At 42.9% G+C, this 22,443-nt stretch overlaps 1 protein-coding gene across 1 annotated transcript; it reads left to right on the top strand.

Annotated features, from left to right (window-relative positions):
* Positions 1-12,147: 12,147 nt before the first annotated feature.
* On the top strand, positions 12,148-22,058 carry WFDC8 (WAP four-disulfide core domain 8). The gene is made up of 6 exons (XM_067012974.1): positions 12,148-12,152; positions 12,803-12,912; positions 17,163-17,303; positions 18,592-18,759; positions 20,812-20,952; positions 21,912-22,058. Exons 1-6 carry the CDS (start codon positions 12,148-12,150, stop codon positions 22,049-22,051), a joined length of 705 nt encoding a protein of 234 aa, XP_066869075.1. The 3' UTR covers positions 22,052-22,058.
* The last annotated feature ends 385 nt before the right edge of the window (positions 22,059-22,443 follow it).

The following is a 22,443-nucleotide window of genomic DNA, read 5'->3' on the forward strand; positions in this document are numbered from 1 at the left end:
CTGTGAGTTTATTTTATTTATTTATTTAAAAAATATTTATTTATTTATTTGGTTGCCCCGTGTATTAAGTGTGGCAGGCAGTCTTCTTAGTTGCGGCAGGTGGGCTCCTTAGTTGTGGCATGCAAACTCTTAGTTGTGACATGCATGTGGGATCTAGTTCCCCGACCGGGGATCGAACCCATGCCCCCTGCATTGGGAGCGCAGAGTCTTAACCATTGCGCCAACAGGGAAGTCCCTAGGCTCTGTGAGTTTAAATTCCATGGGGGTGACTTCACGGTGGCTGGGTTTGTTGGGGGCAGGGGTGGGAGCAGGATCTTGACACCAGGCACCAAAAATCCCACCTAGATCCTTAGGCAGGGAGAGGAAGAAGAGAAATCAATGGAGTGGGTCCTGGGTTCTTGGAGGGGCTGATAATAGTGAGAGAAACTTTTTCTGGGAGTCAGTGCTCATATACTCCTTCTAAGTTGAACCAAAGCTGAAACTGAAGCCCTGCAACAAGATTCCCGCTAATGAGCAGTGTGCCACCAGCTGCAAGTTTCACACAGTGTCAGACTTGTCATCATTGCTGCAGTGCCTTCTGTGGAGATGTCTGCATGCTCCTCAAGGAAAACGGTAGGACCTAAGAAGCACCTTTTCCTTGCCATTTTGTTCTCAAAGACTGTGGACTCCCAGATGGTGGGGAGATGGACAGCAGGAGACTCAGCATCCCCAGTTCCAATGTGCAATCCAACCTGGGCACCCCTGCGTCTTCATCCATTTCAGCGTCCCCGCTGTCCACCTATGGGTCTACCTGATTTATCCAAACTTCAGGAAGTCTGACATTTATGTCTCCTTGCTCATGGTTGACTTAAAATATCCCAGGAGAAGCCTTGTGTGAGCATTCCCTACACCATAGAACACATCTCTGCCCCTAGGGTTTGGGAGGATCTGTTACGTTTAAAAGAAACATGTTTCTCTGGATTGTGTGACTACTGAGTACCTACCCCTTCTCTCGTCCAGTGAGCAGCAGTGCGGATCACAAAATCAGCAACATGCTGTCCACTGTTGAGCCCACAAAGCACCAGTGAGAGTCGGAGGATACCTGGGAGGCCTTGGAAGAATGTGCCATGACCTCCAGTAGGGTCATCCTCTTGTCTCAGCTCTGGGTAGGCGAGTGGGTCCAGGGCAATGTCTCTGCCAACCCTCTTCCCTAAGCTACTATGTTATCAGCTTTAATTCCTCGACAAAAAATCTGTGACAGTAAACCAGACCTCTGTTTCTTCTTCCATAGTTCCATTTCGTTCACTGACCACCCCTGCCCCACTTTACCCAAGCCCTCAACTTCTGTCTCCCAGTTTGGATCTCCTTGCCTTCTCACCCTTTGGGGGCTTGATGTCCTTAGCCAAGAATTCTGGATTCTACTCTTCTTTGTCCATTGACTGACATCCCTGGATGTTCTTAAGACTACAGAAAACACTGTTCCTCTGAGAACCCCATAACTTGGGGCAGCCTTTCTCCCATTATTTCAGACTTGTGATTTAACTAATCCATGGAATTGTAATCTTACCTAAAGGTGATAAGACCAATGGTCTAGAATGGAAAGGAAATGCCCCTGACCTCCTTAGTTCTCTTCCCGGACAATATCGAATGTATCACCGTTATTTATTCAATCATTGGGGATCTACAGGGATATTTTCAAATGTAAATACTCCTAGAAAGAATAAGCAACCTTCAGAGGGTTACAGTGGACTATGTACCCAAGACGGTGGCAAGGGCCACACTACATACATGGGGGTGTCACTAACTCTATCTGTTGGCATATAACCCCAAGAAGGGGTTAAGTCGTATGATCCAAACAGGTAGAAACCAGGATGAGACATGACAAGGAGGAGCCAATGGACAGGCAGTCAGTGCATTAAAGTATAGAAGACAGAGGAGTTGGTATGTGTTGTGGTATCAGGTTTCCTGGAAGAAGAGATGCTTGCTCCTACCTTGAAGGATAGAGAGGATCTGGAATACCTCAAACGATAGTTACTTTTCTTTTTTCTTTTTAACATCTTCATTGGAGTATAATTGCTTTACGATGGTGTGTTATTTCTGCTATATCGCAAAGTGAATCAGCTACACGTATACATGTATCCCCACATCCCCTCCCTCTTGCGTCTCCCTCCCGCCCTCCCTATCCCACCCCTCTAGGTGGTCGCAAAGCACCAAGCTGGTCTCCCTGTGCTTTGCGGCTGCTTCCAACTAGCTAGCTATTTTACATTTGGTAGTGCGTCTATGTCCATGCCCATGCTTTCACTTCGTCCCAGCTTGCCCTTCCCCGTCCCTGTGTCCTCTGATAGTTATTTTTCCTTCTCGACCAGATTAAATATAGTCTTGGTGGGAGAGGAAAGGGAACTTGAAGACACGAAAGCTTTGCTACCCTATCCTCCCTCCGCCTCCAATAGCAACAGATGAATGTGCAGAAAAGGCTGCATCATGAGTTTGGTATTAAGCTCTATGACCCTAGCATTTCTAATTTGCCAACTTTTCCTTTTTGGTCTGTGTTGCTATACCCATAAAACCTACAGAGAATAAGTATTGTTTGCCAAAATGAGCAAAGGAGAACAAAGAGGCACGGACAGGTGACTGAACCTATTCAAATTCACTCAGCAAGTTGATGATGAATGAATATACAGACCCCTTTCTCCAACACCTTTGTACTTGAGTTTCCTGAAATACATCTATGTCAGGGGCCCAAGATGTGCTTCAAGGAAGGGGTCTGGTGGGTAATAAGGTTGGAGGGGGCACTGTGTAGAAAGAGCATTACGTGAGATGCGTGCCGGAGGACAGGTCCTTAGTGTTCTCCTGGGCCAGCAGGGGATGATTGCCTTAGGACAAAAGCAATGAACTGTTCCCTGCTGAACAATTAGAAGAAGAAGCGGTTGAGAAAAATCTCTGGAATCACTTGGCAGGTAGAATACTCGCATTCACCCCCCAAGTGTGCTAAGAACACACTGAACCTTTGTACTTGTTTGTCTAACTTCAAAGCCTGGAGTTAACCCGCTCTGGAAGTAGGTGGTGATTGGTATTCAAAGGTGTGGACTGGGAGTCCCCCAGGGGATCTCATTTTGTCTTTGCCGGAAGGATCGGTCCCTAGTAAACTGGCCTGCCATGGCCAGAAGAATGATTGACCAGCTGACAATTTTAACATACTTCTCTCCGTAACTGATAAACGAGGAAGACCAGCCTGCTCCCTACCCCCCACAATCAGCAAGGATATAGAAGATTTGAACAATATAAATAAAAAAGTGACTAATCAACATATCAAAAAGAATTCAGCATTGCCGTGGAATATACTTTCTTTCCCAGAGCACCTGAGCATTAAAAATGTCTCAACGAATGTCAATAAATTGAAATCAAACTGACTACAGTGGAAATTCAAACTGACCACTGTGGAAATAAGCTAGAAATAAATAAAATGAAATAACTGGAAGATTATCCATATGATTAAAAATTAAACAAGGCAATTCTAAGGAACCATGGGTCAAAAGGAAATCATGATAGGAAATATTGTGAACTGAAGAATGAAAATATGACATATCAAAACATATAGATACAGAATGATGTCAATAAAATAGTGACATAGGATCCCATCCTCTGTTCCCCCACAAAGAACAATAATTAGACAGCTATCCATGAACAAAAACAGCTCTGGGAGAGATCTGGAGTCCGCTTAAGAAAACTGAGCAATGCAGAAAACCTGAGAAGGACCGCGTGAGAAGAGAAGGGAACCCTAAGTTTGTTTCCTATATCTGTGAGTCTGTTTCTGTTTTGTAAATAAGTTCATTTTGTAGCATATTTTAGATTCCACATATAAGTGATATCTTACATATAAATATAAATATAACTGAATCACTTTGCTGTACACTAGAAACTAACACAACATTGTAAATCAACTATACTTCAATAAAAAAAGAAAAAAAATTTTAAAAAAAGGAGAAAGGAGGACGGCCTGCCTCATCCCATCCCCCAAGCTGGTACTACTCAGTACCCAGTACTGAGAGGAAATCTCCCAGCTAGAAAGAGTTCCCCTCCCCAGAAAAGAAAGGGCAGGGTGAGTGACCAACTTCCCTAGCCTTTTGGGACACCTCGTAAAAGTCCAGCTTTGGGTTCACCCTGCCCAGACAGGCAAAGCTGAGACACAGACAGACAGCTAGAAACAAAGAAGAAAGCAGGGGCTGCCAGTAGCAGCCACACAGTAGATGTGATCTTGGTGGACGGTGACCTGCTCTGCAGACAAACCTAGCAGACTTCACCCACAAAGAAACCAAAGGCCAGCATATCTGCCACAGACCCCTGCAGGTTTCACTAGCTTTTGCCACACAGGTATTGCATACACTGACACCAGACACTTGAGTCCCTCCCCACTCCTTATCTCCTTTGTCCCCAGTGGAGGCCAGAAACTGCACTGGTATCCAGCCCAGGCCTCTGTAGCTTCACAACTGCAGGATGCCAACCTCGACCCCTGCGGCTGACCTTCAATGCAGTGCGCATGCTCCGGGCTGGCCCCTTCAGCTGTGCACTCGCATGCCGCTGGTCTGATGCCCATCAAGGGCCTCCACTGCAGTGTGCACAACCCAGGGGACGCAGTGAAGCTGTGGGGGAACACACTGACAGCCAGGGCCCCCTGCAGCTGCTAGGGCCACAGCGCCCTCAATCATGACCCTACTTGTGGGTGAAAGTCTTCCTAGATCAAGCTCTATCTTCAGTCACTGCCCTGCACCACTGCACCCATCTGCAGATGGCCCCTCCAGCTGTGCAACTGCATACCCCCCAGCCCAACCGTTATTACAGGCTTCCACTGCCATGTGCCCATGGTAATACCCAGCAGCTGTGGTAGTGCGTGCCAACAGCCAGGATCCCTGTAGCTGCCAGTGAGCCCATAGTTGATCCCAGTCCTTGCTGCATGCTCTGGCTCCCACTGCTATGTGTGTGTCTGCACCAGTCACTGCCTCTATACAAGCACCTGCACCTGGCCCCTGAAGCCAAGTGTATGCATATCACTGGCTCTGACCATCACCACTGCTTGTCCTGGTCCCTATCTGCTGGACCTGGAGGTGCTGCTGAGGACTCCAATAGCCTTTGCAGCCACTGCAGACCCCTGCTGTGCTTGCCAAGGACCACACAGCTGTTGATGTTGTGAACCCTATCAGCTTGAACCAAAGAAATATCATGCCCTCTCTGGACCTGGTGCCATTACATGCCCTTGCAAATGGCACCCTGCACCACTAGACCTAGGGTCACAGCATCCTCAATCATGACCCTACTTGTGGGTGAAAGTCTACTGACTGACTTCAGTAAAGGAAAAGTCTGGAATTATTGACTGCTTCTTCAAATGCTCAGATACCTAAGCAAGGCTACAGAGAACATGAAGAATCAGGAAACTGACTCCACCAAAGGAAGAGAGTGTAACTCCTGTAAATGGCCCCAAAGAAATGGAAATCCAGGAATTGCCCAACAGAGAATTAAAAATTTTGTTCTAAAGATGCTTGGAGAGCTACAAGAGAACATGGATAAAAAATTTAACAAAATCAGGAAAGCAATATAAGAATAAAAGGAGAAGTTCAACAAAGAGAAAAGGAAAAAAAAAAAAAAAAAGGACCAAACAGAAATTTTGGAGCTGAAGAATACAATGACAGAACTGGAGAAATGAACGGAGAGCTTCAAAAGCAGAGATGGCCAAGTGGAAGTTAGCTAGAACACAGCTAGAACACAGATCAACTGAAATTATCCAATCAGAGGAACAAAAAGAAAAAAGAATGAAGAACATTTATAGGATTTATGGGACACAATTAAAAGAAAACGTGTATGCATTGTTGGAATCCCAGAAGGAAAAGAGAGGGAGAAAGGGCTAGAAAACTTATTTAAAGAAATGTTGGCTGAGAACTTTGGAAACCTGAGGAGAGATTTGGACAGCTAAGCTCATGAAGCTAAGAAGTCATCCAAATTTCCAACCTAAAATGATCTTCTCGATCACGTAATTATAAACCGTTAAAGTTAAGGTTCCATTAAATATAAGATCTCACAAACAAAAAAAACTGCACACAGTTTAAGAAAACAAGAAAAATGGGGAAAAAAGTCAAGAGAAACAGCAGAGCACACATAAAACAATGACAACATTTGCTCACGCCACACACAAAACTAAACTCAAAATAGATTAAAGACCTAAATGCAAGACCTGAAACCATAAAACTCCTAGAAGAGAACATTGGCAAACGCTCTTTGACATAACTCATAACAATGTTGTTTTGGATCTGTGTCCTATGGCAAAAGAAATAGAAACAAAAATAAACAAATGGGACCTAATTAAACATAAAAGCTTTTGCAGAGCAAAGGAAACTAGAGACAAAACAAAAAGACAACCTATGGACTGGGAGAAAATATTTGCAAATGATATGGTCAACAAGAGGTTAATATCGAAAAATAAACAAACAGCTCATACAACTCAGTATCAAACAAACAAACAACCCAATCAAAAATTAGGTAGAAGGCCTGAATAGACATTTTTCCAGAGAAGACATTCAGAGGGCCAACAGGCACACAAAGAGATGCTCAGCATCACTGATTGTTAGACAAGTGCAGATCAAAACAACAATGAGGTATCAGCTCACAGCTGTCAGAATGACTATCATCAAAAAGTCTACAAATCACAAATGTTGGTGAGGATGTGGAGAAAAGGGAAACCTGTGCACTGTTGGTGGGAATGTAAGTTAGTGCAGCCACTGTGGAAAATGATATGGAGGTTTCTCAAAAAAACTAAAAATAGAATTACCATATGATCCAGCAATTCCACTCCTGGGTATATATCTTGAAAAAATGAAAACACTAATTTGAAAAGATACATGCACTTCAAAGTTCATTGCAGTATGACTTACAATTGCCAAGATATGGAAACAACCCATATGTCCATTAACAGATGAATGGATAAAGAAGATGTGGTATATATACACAATGGAATATTACTCAGCCGTTAAAAATGAATGAAATTCTGCCATTTGCAGCAACGTGGATGGACCTAGAGAATATTATACTCAATGAAATAAGTCAGACAGAGAAAGACAAATACTGTATGATATCACTTATATGTGGAATCTAAAAAAAAAAACTAGTGAATATAACAAAAAAGATAAAAGACTTACTTGGGGAATTCCCTGGCGATCCAGTGGTTAGGACTTGGCACTTTCACTGTCATGGACCCGGGCCCAATCCCTGGTCAGGAACTAAGATTCTGTAAGCTGTGTGGTGCAGTCAAAAAAAAGGATTCACAGATATAAACAACAAACTAGTGTTAACTAATGGGGAGAGGGAAGTGGGGAGGGGCAAGGGCAAGATAAGCGTAGGGGACTAAGAGATACAAACTACTATGTATAAAATAAATAAGCTACAAGAATATATTGCACAGCACAGGGAATATAGCCAATAACTATAAATGGAGCATAATCTATAAAAATTTGAATCACTATGTTGTACACGTGAAACTAATATAATATTGTAAATCAACTATACCTCAATTTTAAAAAAGACACATAAGTGCATGGAAAGGTTGAAAGCAAAAAGATAGAAAAAAGTCTAGGTAATTGCAAACCAAAAAAAAAAAAGGTATAGTTTGATTAATATCAGGCAATAGAAAACTCTAAGATGAATATTTATTTTAGGGATAGAGAAAAGGTCACCATATAATGATAAAAGATTCAGTTCACCAGGAATGCATTTGTATTTACCTAAATCAATAGAATCAGGATATATTAAGCAAACATTGATGAAATTACAAGCATAAATTGAGAAATCTATGGCTGTATTGAGAGCCCTCAACGCACCTTTTTCAATTATTGATAGGTTAAAGAGACAAAAGAATTAGAAAGATTTAAGATATTTAAACCACACTATGGTCATAAACAGTGCTCTGTGCCCCACCCTTAGCCACTGCCCTTCCTCAGTATCAGAATGTAGATCACCGAGTAGGAGTTTTTCAGGTTAGGTCTTTGGAAGAGACATCTATTTACTCTGCCTGAACTTAGGGCAAGGTGTATTAAAGAGACCCACAGAGCTAAGTGTCTTCCTCACGGTCTTCTGCTCAGGGACCGAGGCTCAAGGAACGTTCCTGGTTGAGTAGCCATGCAGGAGACACACCACGCCATTGGGATGAAGAATATGTGAACAAAGAGCTCTCAGCCTTGGAACCAGGGCTGGGTTTGCTCCCAGTAGGGAAGCAATAGCATAGTGGGACGTAGTGGAGCCTTAGTGGGACTTTTACCTATTGTTCCAAAGATTGTAACCTGGAAATGCACATGTTCCCCCAGCTGCTGGCCATCTGTAGACCTTTCGATTGCAAAATGCTCCTCGGTTTACTGCCAAGAGCAATCTCTGCCACGAGGCGAAGCTGGGCAAAGAGGTAGGTTCAATGATGGGGCTCTGGGGAAACTCCTGACCAACCAGGCTCAGGAACCTAGGATTGCACTGGGTTTGAAACTGTCCTAAGGAAAGCTGGGAAATAGCAGAAATCTCCCTGCCATCATTCTGGGTGACTTAGATTCTTAGTGTCCCAGAAATTTAAGTTAATTACTTTAATCTCTTAAAATGTCTTGCAGTCTTACCACTATGAATCTTTAGAATAATTAAAATAAAAACATTTACATTAACATATATACACTACTATATATAAAATAGATAACCAACAAGGACCTACTACATAGAACAGGAAAGTATACTCAATATTTTGTCTTAACCAATATATATATAACATATATATTTATATGTATAACTGAATCATTGTGCTGTACAGCTGAAACTAATGTGACATTGTAAATCAACTATACTTCAATAAAAACAAATTTTACAATACTAAGTGCTAGCAAGTACGTGGAACAAGTGGGACTCTCATCCACTACTAGTGGAAATGCAAAATGGTACAGCTACTTTGGAAAACAGCTTAGCAGTTTCTTATAAACATATACTTGTCATATAACCCAGCAATCCCACTCACTGGTATTTACCCAAGAGAAACGATAGCTTAAGTGCATGCAAAGACCTGTATGCAAATGTTTGTAGGGGGTTTATTCATAATCACCCACACTGGAAAAAACCCAAATGTCCATTAACCCGTGAGTGAATGGTTAAACAACCCGTGGGACATCCATATAATGGACTACGACTCAGCAATAAAATGGTACCAAACAAACACACCACAACACGAATGAATCTCAAATGCATAATGCAAACATGTTGTAAATGTTAATATTTTAAAAAATCTGCGACATAACTTTAACAAATGAACCAAAACACCATACTAATTTGATACCCACCATCATTCATTTAAAAAACATGTGAAAAGCACTTGAACAGTTGGAAAATTTAAAACACTTTTTCTTCTCCTTGAACTCCTATTTCCATTCCTCTTACCCCACAGGCTTTTAACCTGATGAAATACAGTCTTATGCTCAAAAGCCTTTTATTCATGACCTTTTCATACTGCTATGCAATAAGAACATGAGTGTAAATTAAAATTTAATTTTTTCATTCACTGTGACCACAAGACCTTAGGAATAAAATGTTTTCTTCTGGATTGATTTTTCATTACATTTGTTATTTAAATAACATAATAATAATGAATATGTAAATAAATACATTGAAACTACAGATAAATTAAAAAATTTATTGATAAACAAAATTCCTTAGGTAATGCACCCCTTAATGAAACGTAAGTACACGGAAACAAAAGGAGTTTTGTTATAGGTATGTCACTTGGTGCTTTGAACCTCTAGCAAGTAGCCAAAAATCACATCATAATACTGAATAATCAAAAATTATTTAATGATCTAATTAAATATTAAGAAACAGTTTGATTAACCCCTCTTTCAATTTTTATTAAGGCATAGAATTTGAAACCTTACACTTAAAAATAATTTGTTTCCTGATAATTAGAATACTGATCACAAGCCACAAATGATTTTCTTAATTTCTGGAAAGTTTACCAGAAAGGCTTTACCAGCACTTACCAAATGATCAAGAATGTTATTGCTTACACCCATTACTCTTTCACTTAGACACCTTATGTAATCTTATACATTCTGTAAATGTTGGAAAGTTTGAATACTGTTAACTTGGTAGACTTTGACAACATATATTTCGTACAATGCATTGATCTTATTGCATTCTCTAAATATATTTTAAAAAATCTTTGATGCTACAGATTTAACTCATTATATTTATGGAAAAATGTTAACCAAATCATCTAATTAGGAAATCAGTCCTCAATCAGCCAAATCAGATGACTTTCTCCCATAAAAAGACTGAATTCATTTTTCAGTTGGGATCAACGTTCCAATATACATCCCTGTGGCAAACATCACACTTCTGAATTCTAATTCTCTTGCCCAAGCAGATCCCCCTCCAATGGAAATGGATTTATTCTGTTTTAAAGTTGCCTGATTTAACAAATACAAATACATAATGACCAATTAAATTTGTTTATTTAATTTATTTACTTTTGGCTGCGTTGGGCCTTCGTCGCTGTGCGTGGGCCTTCTCTAGTTGCTGCGAGGGGGGTTTCTCCTCGCTATGGTGCGCGGGCTTCTCACTGCAATGGCTCCTCTTGTTGAGGAGCACGGGCCCCAGGCGTGGGGGCTTCAGTAGTTGTGGCACGTGGGCTCAGCAGCTGGGGCGCACGGGCACAGCTGCTCTGCGGCATGTGGGATTCTCCTGGACCAGGTCTCGGACCCGTGCCCCCCGCATCAGCAGGCAGACTCTCTCAACCACTGCGCCACCAGGGAAGTCCCCTAAATTTGAATGTTAGATAAACAATGAATAATTTTTAGTATAACCACAGTCCTTACATTGCATGGGATATATATACTAAAAATTATAACTGGACATCTTGTATTATATTTGGCAATCTTATTAATCTACGTCCCTCCCTTTACCCCATCCCAGGAGCTCTGCTTCCTACTAACTGACTACAGGCTAATCTGATCAACTAACTTTCAAGAGTGGTTAATAGGTGTTACTAGGTTAAGTGGTAAAATTTCAAACCAAAAGGGTGACTTGATCATAAGACTTTAAGGCATCATAGGACTTTTTGCCTAATCTTTTGGGGGAACTGAAGTAATGATATACAGTCTTTGACTAGCAGACTCAAAAGCTAAAAGGGTAATAGGTACCATTTTTTGCATTCACTGTGTCGTTAACTGACTAAAATATATCAAGCACTAATTATATGCCAGTCATCATGCTTTACACAATTGTTCAATTAATTCTCAGGTCTATGAAGTGGGCTTATTATTATTTCCTTTAAGAAAAACTGAGGCTCAGTGAGGTTAGGTGACTGAACCAATGGGACCACATAGCTGGTATGTGAGAGATCCTGGAAGTGAACTCAGGTCCAACTCCAAAAATGATTTTTTTTTTTTTTTTGCGGTACGCGGGCTTCTCACTGCTGTGGCCTCTCCCGTTGCGGGGCACAGGCTCTGGACGCGCAGGCTCAGCGGCCATGGCTCACGGGCCCAGCCGCTCCGCGGCATGTGGGATCTTCCCGGACTGGGGCACGAACCCTCGTCCCCTGCAGCGGCAGGCGGATTCTCAACCACTGTGCCACCAGGGAAGCCCCAAACATGACATTTTTGACCATTCCATACCACTTCCTAAGTAATCTTCATGCCATCTCATCTAACACTCACAATGAGACAAAGCTTCTAGGTAGATTGTATTATTTCCATTTTCTAGATGAGGAAACTGAAGATCTAAGACATAGCTATAGCTACTAGTGACCAAAATCAAGATCCCTGTGTTTGGGGCCATAATTCCCATTACTGAACAGTCCAGGCAGTATTGTAAAATTTGGGGAGGATACAGGGTTAGAATTCTGAAAAAAAAAAAAAAAAAAAAAAAAGGAGGTGATAAATTACCATAGGTCTTTACTTTTAGGCAGCCATATAGTGTGGGTTCTGGAGATCTGGAAAAGATTACCTCTTTCTCAGTGTCTGAAGTTCTCCCAATAATACAGATGCATAATGTGACATAAAGACTCTCTCTTTCTCTCTTCTCACCCCCCTTCCTTTATGTCTTCCTCCCTTTCTTCCTTCCTCCCTCTCTTGCTAGTTTTGAAATGCATTTACTCCAAGAGAGGTAATGCAGTAAGACATTATCAGTTCTTCACATTACTAAAAAAATATACGTAAAGGCCAGGAAGAGGCATGTAGAAAATGGAGGCTTGAGTGAGTGGGGGAAGATGTCTGTTTATGTGGTTGTCTGAAAGTATCATAAGCTCCCAGGCTTGGATAACACCAGAAGGAATAAGAGGCAGCCCTTTGTCAACCCAAGGTCATCTGGGATCTTTTTGGCACTTGGGGCACTAAAACCTAATGGGATACGCCCAGGGCCTCCTGAAAATCCCATACCATCAGTTTCTTGTTCAGTGGAGCAAAGAAAAATTCTCACTTAGTGCCTGGGGTTGCCCCAGGAGTGACTGTGGGCAAATCAGCCCTGCAACTCTTCCAGACAAATCCCTGTGATCCTTCATGTGTGGCCTCTCACCCAGGAGCAAGACGATGGGCAAGCGTCTGGGTAGATAACGTAGGGCACCCCGGCAGAGTGTGGGGCTACTGGGAGGGTCCTGGGACTAAAGATCCTGCCCTACTTGCCACGTGACCTCGCATGATGCGTCTTGGTTTTCTCATCTATGAACTGAGGAAATCGGTGGATCATCCCTAAGCTTCCTCTGCAGATGCTTGTGTCTCTCTCTGGCTGTGCCTAATCCCTGCCCTCTCTCACCCCCCCTGCACAGGCACCTTCCTCGCCAGAGCTCCACCTTCTCCCGGAGGAATGTTGCTCTCCTGCTGCTTCTCTCCCTCTTTTCGGAGCAGACATCTGCATCACCAGGCCGCAGAGTCAAACGTGGGTTCAGAAAAGCTTCAGCTGTTCTCTAGGAGGTGTTCTTGGGGACTGAGGATTAGACATGAAGCAAGGACTCGTGTCAGATGAGGCCACTTCTGCGTGGTTTCAGAGAACTAGCCCTACTCACCCACTCTGAGCCCTTCAAGTCTTCCCTCACCTGCTCCCCACCCCACCAATTTATTCCCCAAACTTTTCCTGAGATGTGTCTTGTCCAGGCTTAATTTTTGAAAATTCATCAGTCACTAGGCAGGAGACTGAGGACAGAGGACCAGTGAGGAGGCTGGTACAGTAGTTGAGGGGAGAGATGGGAGGAGGTCAGGAGCTGACCTGAAGAAGTGGTAGCAAAGAGGGAGAGGAGATGGGATTTGGAGAGAGATTTAGGAGGTAGAATTGACCCAAGTCCATGACTGATATAGGATGCTGGGGTGATGGCAAGTGAGGGGAATTGAATCTCAGGGTTCTGATAACAGATGAGAACTGTGGATGCCAAATATCAAGATGGGAACAGAGAGAAGGTGCTGATTGGGCATGGGGAGATGCTGGCTCCGTTTTATTTTATTATTATCTTTTTTTTTTTTTTTGCTGTACACGGGCCTCTCACTGTCGTGGCCTCTCGCGTTGCAGAGCACAGGCTCCGGACGCGCAGGCGCAGCGGCCATGATTCATGGGCCCAGCCGCTCCGGGGCACGTGGGATCTTCCCGAACCGGGGCATGAACCCGCGTCCCCTGCATCGGCAGGCGGACTCTCAACCGCTGCGCCACCAGGGAAGCCCTATTATTATCTTTTTAATTGAAGTATAGTCGATTTACAATGCTGTGCCCGTCTCTGCTGTACAGCAAAGTGACTCAGTTGTACACAGATATACATTCTTTTAAAATATTCTTTCCCATTATAGTTTATCACAGGATATTGAATATAGTTCCCTGTGCTATACTGTAGGACCTTGTTGTCTATCCATTCTAAATGTAATAGTTGCATCTACCAACCCCAAACTCCCAGTCCATCCCTCTCCCTCCCCTTCAGCCCCTTGGCAACCACAAGTCTGTTCTCTGTGTCTATGAGTCTGTTTCTGTTTTGTAGATAGGTTCATTTGTGCCATATTTTAGATTCCACATATGTGATCAGTTCCATTTTAAACATGTTGGAACAGAGGTGTTTGTTAGATGTCCAAATGGTGTTTTCACCAGGTGGTTGGATATAAGTGTCTTTAGCTTGGAAGAGAGGATAGGTCTAGAGGGAGCTATGGGAATCACATTTGGGATCGTGGGAATGGATGTGATCTCCCGGGAAAGTATGAGTTCAGGAATGACAGGAGAGTGCTGACACCATCTACTCTTCTTAGCTTCACGCCATCTTTAGAGTGTGCATTAAGGGTAGTAAAATGTAGTTGGAAAGCACTAAAATTCTTAGTGGCCAGTCCTCACCAAAGAAGTGGAGCTTCTGGAGTGAGCCATGGATTGGAAGTCCCAGACCTGCCCCCAATTTACTATATTATCCTATTTGACCTCTTTTGTTGTTGTTGTTAACCTATGCACTTAGGAAGTTGATACCAATGATAAATATGGTCTTTTAAAGTCTAAACTTCTGTAATTCCAAGGTTCAGTAGTATCCAAAAGAATTATGTCTCTCTGGTCAGATTCCACCAGAAAGATGCTAAGTTTAGAGACGCGGAGCCACATTAAGCATTGTAACAGCTGTCTGTTGCTGCGTAACAAATTACCTGTAGGTCAGAAGTCTGGCAAGATGTGTTGAGGTTCTCTGCTCAGGTTCTCACTAGGCTGAAATTAAGGTGTCCATCAAAGCTGCCATTCTCATATGGGACTCAGGGTTCTCCCAGCTCACTGGCTGTTAGCAGAATCACTGCTGGCAGCTGTAGGACTGAGGTTTCCTTACTGGCTGTCAACTTTTAAAGGTCACCCTCATTCCTGAGCAATTAGCCTCCTCCATCTTCAAAGCTATGAATAGCAGGTTGGATTCCTCTTATACTTTGAATCTCTCTGACCTCTTCTTCTCTACCAATCAGAAAAAAAATCTTCTTTTTAAAGGACTCAACAGACTGGATCGGGACCTCTCAGATAATCTCTGTGTTTTAAGGTCAACAGACTTAGGGCTTTAACTTTATCACAAAATCCCTTCACAGCAGTATCGAAATTAGTGTTTTATTCCATAACCAGAGAATGGGAATCTTGGGGGTACAACTTTAGAATTCTGCCTGCTACCAACACTGAAATGGGGAAGCCATGTCCAGCCCTAAAAACGAAGACAGCAAACCCATATCTGCCAAGCTCTTACCAGGTACTGGGCACTGTGACAAGTGCATTATGGGTATCATCTTACTTCTTTTATTTTCCTTCTAGTTTTATTGAGACATAATTGACATACAACACTGGATAAGCATAATTATATGACTTATATACATCATGGTTGAGGCCGGGGGTTCCTGGGGTTAGTGCTGGCTCATTGGTGGGTGGAGCTTGTTCCCAGGGTCTCTGGCTGCAGGGTGCTTGGGGTCCCAGGGCTAGTGCTAATTCACTACTGTAGGGGGGCTGGGTCCAGGGCCGTCTGGTGGACAGGGCCAGGCCCTGAGTTGGCTGAGGGCTCTGGGGGTCTTAAGGCATCTGGCCCACTGGTGGATGAGGCTCTATCCTTGCCTGGCTAGCCACTTGGCCTATGGGGTCCCAGTGCTGGTGCCAACGGGCTGGTGGGCAGAGCTGTGTCCTTGTGCTAATAAACTAGAGGGAGGATTCTAAAATAGTGCTCTCCAGGACCAGTGTCCTCGTGGTAGAACAAGCTCCTAAAAATGGCTGCTCCCAGTGTCTATGTGCCCAGGGTGAGCTCCAGTTGCCTCCTGCCTCTCTGGGAGGCTTTCCAAGATCAGCAGGTTGTTCTGACCTAGGCTCCTTTCAAATTGCTGCTTCTGCCCTGGATCCCAGAGCATGTGAGATTTTGTATGAACCCTTTAACAGTGGAATCTCTATGTCTCACAGCCCTCTGGCTCTCCTGAAAGTTAGCCCCACTGGCCTTCAAAGCCAAACATTCTTTCTTCCTGGTATAGGACTTCTGTGCTGGGGACCCCAATGTGGGGTCCAGACCCCACACTCCTTGGTGGTAATCTCTGCAATTGTAATTATCCTCCTGTTTGTGGGTTGCCCACCTGGGGGTATATGTCTTGAGTATATATCTCCACCCCTCCTACCAATCTTATTGTGGTTCCTTCTTTATATCTTTAGTTGTAGTGGATCTTTTCTCCTAGTCTTCTGGTCTTTCTCATCCATACTTGCTCTGTAAAGAGTTGTCATTTTGGTATGAGGAGGTGAGCTCAGGGTCTTCCTACTCCACCATTTTAATTCTTATAAACGGCCTGTAAGGTAGAGATTATAATTCTCATTTCACAGACGGGAAATTTATAACTCAGACAAAGGAAGAGATTTTCCGCAAGATTATTTAGCTGTTGTGGTGGAGTCAGGCTCCTAAGCTAGAGCTGTCTTATTTATAGTGCTCCTTCCACTCCACCATTTCTTCCCCTTTAGAGATAACTGCAAAGTCATACGTTAGAACTCAGATTGGTCTTGAGTTCACAAGGAGTCAAGAACCAAAATCAGGCCTCCTGCCTCCTATTTCCACCACTCCTCACTATTTAATTTCCCTTATCAACTAAGATATGGGAGGCAGAGGAATTAGGCATTACAATAATTAATTTTAAGAGGAGAAAGGAGCTCCTGAATTTAAGGCAAGGGTCTTGGTCCCTATATAACCCCCTGCCCTGGAATCTGAATGGGTAAAGAAGATGTGGTGCATATATACAACGGAATATTACTCAGCCATAAAAGAATGAAATAATGCCATTTGCAGCAACATGGATGGACCTAGAGATTATCATACTAAGTGAAGTAAGTCAGACAGAGACCAGTATCATATGATATCACTCATATATGGAAGCTAACTTTTAAAAAGATATTAGTGAAACTTACTCACAAAACAGAAACATACTGATAGATTTCAGAAAACAAACTTATGGTTACCAAGATGCTTCCACTTTGGTTCTACCTGGGCACAGATTCCTGATTCAGATCTACCTAAATGTGCTAAGAGTGGTGAGGCAGACCTAGTCTCTAAATACAATCAGAGTGAGAACTGAGAATTGAAGGTAGAGGATAGGGCTGAAAAAATTTCATTATTCACTTTTTTCTTGGGAGGAGAAGAGCTGAAACCCTCAAAAGATGTGAATTTGGACATTTCTTTCTTACAGAGAAGCCAGGAGTGTGCCCCCAAGAAAGGCTCACCTGTAGTACCAAAGCCCCAGACTTGTGCAAAACAGATTTCAACTGCAATGAACACCTGAAGTGCTGCTCTTTTGCCTGTGGGAGGAAGTGCATGGATCCGTATGAAGGTAATGGCATCCAGGCTGAGAGCCGGGGTGCCTTGTGAGGTGTCCTACTTCCTGCTCTGTCCAGAACTGGTGGAACAATTCTCTTGAACGGTAGGACAAAGAGGCTGGGGTTCAAGCTTTTCTCCTTCTCTAATGGGACTCCTAATCCTCAAACACGAACAATGAGTCTAGGACTGGTGGACATCAACCGATACTATTGATGTTAGTATTCTTTGGTCCAGCGTTCAATCATTCACAGTGATTAATACTTGCTGCATGGTCACTATGTGTCAAGCGAGTGTAATTGGTACTGTGGCAAGTATAAACCTCAGTCAGCTCAGAGGCTGGGGGTGTTTTCTGATTCTTTGGCCTTCAGGGAGTTTTTGTGGTAACTCAAAGTATCTGATAATAGGGAACTGTGCATTTTATATAGATTCATTCATTCAACGAATAACTGTTATCAATGCCCTTTGGCCAAAGACCACCAGGAACAGACCTGTAGTTGAACAAGTTGATTTTATTACTTGTTGCAATGAGGGAGAATGTTCACCAAAGACAATGTGAGGCGTCTCAGGAAGAAGCTGTTAGGAGGAATGTAGTACAGGATTGAGGTTTTGATTGGGTAATTTGGGGGAGGATCTAAGGAAGTGGGGGTTTGCCCTAGATTGGGTGCTGTCAGAAAATGGGGACGATTCTGTGATTGAGAATCCTAGTGAATCTCATCTATAGAGAGGGCAGGCTAGAATGAGGATAAAGCTGTAATTGGTAGAGAAGCACAAATCACTCATAGGTGTTTGGTATTTTGTGGGTTTTACAGTGATCTATTTTTGGTCCCACTATATCATCTCAAAGTGACTTTGTTTGATGTAGATGTCCTGTGAGATTGTTTATGTCCAACAGGAGAACAACATGGCTTAGCTGTGAGCATCAGGTCAATTTCCAGACATGAGGGACTGCTTTTTTTCTTTCTCAGTATCTCGTTCTCTCCATGTGCCAGGCACTTTGTTAGGCACTTTGGGTATAGTTCTTGAACAAGTCTCGCTCTTTCAAAGCTCAGAGCGGTGGAGAAGAAAGATCAGCTCCAAATCATTCTTATATGAACATTGTTATGTCCTTTGCAAGGTAGAAATGAGGCTCAGAGTTGTTATGCAACATACAGTAATCATATGGAGCTAGGACCAGAACTTTTACTGACCATGGCTTTCTATGACTTGGATGTTAACACCGCGAACTATACAGAAGCTGAGCTCCTGACGCCTTCCTTTTTGGCTACCGTTTATGTTCTTCTCTCTCTGCTTCCTGCCCTTAGAACCCTGCATGCTACCCTTAGACCGAGGAAAATGTAGGAATACAGTCAAGCACTGGTATTTTCACACTAAAAGGCGTGTATGCAAAGCCTTTAATTATGGAGGCTGCCTTGGGAATGCCAACAACTTTTCCAACAGGGAAGACTGCATGACGGCTTGCTCATCAACTGGTAAGACTTACACCCTTGGCAATGTGCGGGCCTTGTCTAACTAGAAACAGTATACCAGCCCAGTTGTAGACTCAGGCTTTGAGGTTAAACTGCCTTCATTCAAGTCTCTTCTGTGTCATTCACTGGCTGGGTAGTCTTAGATCAGTTGCCTACATTTATGAGTTTCAGTTTTTTTGTCATAAAATGGGGATAATAATAGTATTTACCTAATAGAGTTGTGCCATAAAATGAGATAGTGCACATCAACTGTTGATAAACGTTGGCCAATGGGACCTGAGAGTTAGGTCTACCCTTTGGAAACATGTATTTCCTCATTGCGTTGGTCTGCTGAGTATTACCTGAGGACTTACCCAAGAATGAAGCATAGACAGGCCAGCTCTGGAATCCCATGGAGTAGGGGTAGAGCGTGGAGTAGAGAGGGGTAAAGATAAAAGCTGTGGGTTAACTCCTTAGTGTATATAATGGCCATCATCACCACTAATGTTGGGTGACAGTGTGCTACAGAGCTTAGGAGCCAAATGACCTGGATAGTAATCCTACTTTTCCCCCTTACTGCAAATTTCTTCACCTCTTTGAGTTTCAGTTCCCTTCCCTGTAATATTGGAATAATAGCAAATACCTCACTGAGTTGTTGATAGGATTATCTATGGCCAAGGACACAAAGATTTGACATGGTGGCTGCACAGTAGTGGGAGCTTACTAAATGGAAACAACTGAGATGGTGACCATTGATCTTCAAAATGCAGCATTGTGTGATTTACGAGGCAGCATTAAAATTTTGACCTCAGATTCTGAGAGGCAGGCTGAAAAGTGTAAAGGGGGAGAGGTAAAGTTAGTTGCCCAAGGATTCACAGTGGGTCAGAAGTAGAGCTGGAATTTTAATTCCATGGGCCCAGTGAGCCTGAATGGCCAAGGAAATCCTGTGGTCTGCAATGAGGACTACAAGCTTCCCTTTGTGGAAGGTGGTAAAGAATCATGACGCTGTGGACAAGACCTTGGCTTTCTCTCAGGAGCCAGAAGGAAAAAGGGGCCAGAGAAAAGAGCCTGGGCTGGTTTGCAGGAAATTTAGGTTTGAAGCAAGAAGAAGGAAGAGGAGGGGAGGGAGAGGGTGAGGAGGAGGGTGAAGGGAGGAGGAGGAGGCAGGGAAGGAAGAGGAGAAGAAGAAGGAAAAAGAGAAAAGAAACACTTCCTACTGTCATAGAATTTGCAATCAGATGAGGAGAAAAGGAGACAGGTACAGAATCCTGAAGAACTGATTTAAATACCATATAGGTCCTAGTGACTCACAAAGTTGTATCTCCAGCCCAAATCTGACTCCCACACTCCAACTTCCTACTCTACACCTCCGTCTGGATCTCACGAATACATCAGACTTAGCTTGTCTCAAACTGAACCCCTTGTCTTTGCTCTCCCACCTCTATCCATTGTTCTCCCCATCTTGGTGAGAAAAAACTTCTGAATTATGCTTCTCTTGCTTAATCAACATCCTTTATTAGGAAGTCATTTTAGATCTACCTGGCAAAGAGATCCAGAATCTGACCAGTTCTTACCGCCTCTACAGTGTCACCCTAACCTGAGGTGCTATCTTCTTACCTGGATTACTGCAACAGCCTCCTAACAGATCTCTTTGCTTCTGTCCTTCCCTTCTTACAGTCTGTTATGAACACAGTGGCCACCATGATTCTTTCAAAATGTGTCAGGTCATGTCACTCATTCAAAGTAAAGCACATGCCCTAAAATACTTACATTGATTTGCGTGGATTTCACATAATTAATCTTATCTTAGAGAGAAGGAAACTGAAATCACTCCTTAAGTGGCCTGATGGGGACTTTACTTTGGGGCTTCAAACACCAAGCTTAACTCTCTTTCTATTGCATCTCATGATACGGTGAGGCATTTCATTCCTCCACAACCTACTAGAGATGGCTGTGGAGAGGGTGGAATGACCCATGTCACAGAAAGAGGTACTAGTTTTGAAGAGAAGGGAAACCTATTTGAAGGGTGATGGGAGGGGGTGGGGTTTGAAGGAGCCCACATCATTCTCATTTCAGTCAAGGATGGGCAGTGCCCACTCTTCCCTTTCAAGAACCGTATGGAGTGTTCAGCTTCGTGTAAGAGTGACTTCGATTGCCCCCCAAATGAAAAATGTTGTGAATCCATGTGTGGCTTTGATTGTGCCATGGCCTGGACAGGTAAGGACTAGGGATATACCTCCCAAAGTCTACTGGGCATATGTTAAGAATGCCATGCTGTCCCATGGAGCGGGGGATGCCCCTTAGGTTACCCAGAGGTCTCTGGGGAACCTTTCCCCATTTAAAGCCCAACCAGTGCTCTCATGTTGCCCTCTTGGCTTTGGGAGACTGTTGTGCTGTTCTTCCAAGCCACTCATGCATGGTATCCTCTTCATTTTTCTCAATGAAAACTTATTTATTCCAAGCCTCATTCTTCAACGGCCTACAAGGTGACAATATCCACTTATTCATGCAAAAAAATTCATAACCATTAGGTATAATCCTAATAAGTCCTTATGTCTGCACAGAACTTCATGTAAGGTGTGCTGGGGAAAAGATGGGTAGCAAAATGCTGTTGGGGTAGAAGTGAACTCTCCAGCCTCTAGGGATGCTGTTCATTCCCCCAAGCAGTGCTAAGATACTATGGTCTTGTCCCAGGGATTGTCAGTGTTTTGAGGAACAGCATGGTATGGTGAAAGGAGTCAAAATCTTTTCAACTCGCTTCAACTTTCCTACTGGTTTTCTGTGTGACCTTAGGCAACTCACTTCCCCCTATATGGTCCTCAATGTCTACAGTTTATAAAACAAGGAAGTTCTTAGTACTCTCTAATACTCTTGCTTCTGGTACTCTGGGATTAGATTACCCAAATCTATCAATTTTATAGGGGCAGTCAGGGATCTTATCAGATTTTATAAATCAGAGATGGCAAGACTTTTTGATGTTCCTCAAATAATTATTAAAATTATTTATCAAATAGAAAGTTGATACCCTGCCTACTCCCCTCTATTGTTACTCTAAGGGGAAGGATGAGAGGCTTAATCAGAAGAAAACCTTATTTAGGGTTCCCAAGATTCCCCCAATTTGTCTCAAACTGTGGTCAAGTATTTCAAGGTCAAGTGTCTTGTTTTACCCCATAAAGTCAAAGCAGGTTTCTGCCCAAACAAGCCGCCAACCTGTTCCAGGATTGAGAAACCCAGGTGCCTGCAGGATGATGATTGCCCGTTGACGGCGAAGTGCTGTTCCCTCTGTGGACTGAGGTGCCTGGAATCCCTAAAATGAATACTTAGTAAGTTTAAAATGTTATCTTTAAAGTAATTAATTATGAGTAGTATAGTAAAAAGCTATCAATTTTGTCTTGCATCCAACTACTTTGCTAAATTGTCTTATTAAGTATAAAAATATTTAATGGGGTTACTTTGATTTTATATTTAATCATATCATCTGAAAATGGATAAATTTGACTCTTTTCCAACCTCATGACTTACTTAAAAAAAATTTTGTCTTTTTATATTATGTAGAACCTCTGAAATAATGTTGAAAATAAAGGCAATGGCATCTGTCCTTGTCCAGTTCTTTATTTTATGTTTTGTTTTGTTTTTTTGTGGTACGCGGGCCTCTCACTGTTGTGGCCTTTCCCGTTGCGGAGCACAGGCTCCGGACGCGCAGGCTCA

The sequence above is a fragment of the Kogia breviceps genome, chromosome 14 (assembly GCF_026419965.1).
Source record: "Kogia breviceps isolate mKogBre1 chromosome 14, mKogBre1 haplotype 1, whole genome shotgun sequence".
NCBI classification, from domain to species: Eukaryota; Metazoa; Chordata; class Mammalia; order Artiodactyla; family Physeteridae; genus Kogia; species Kogia breviceps.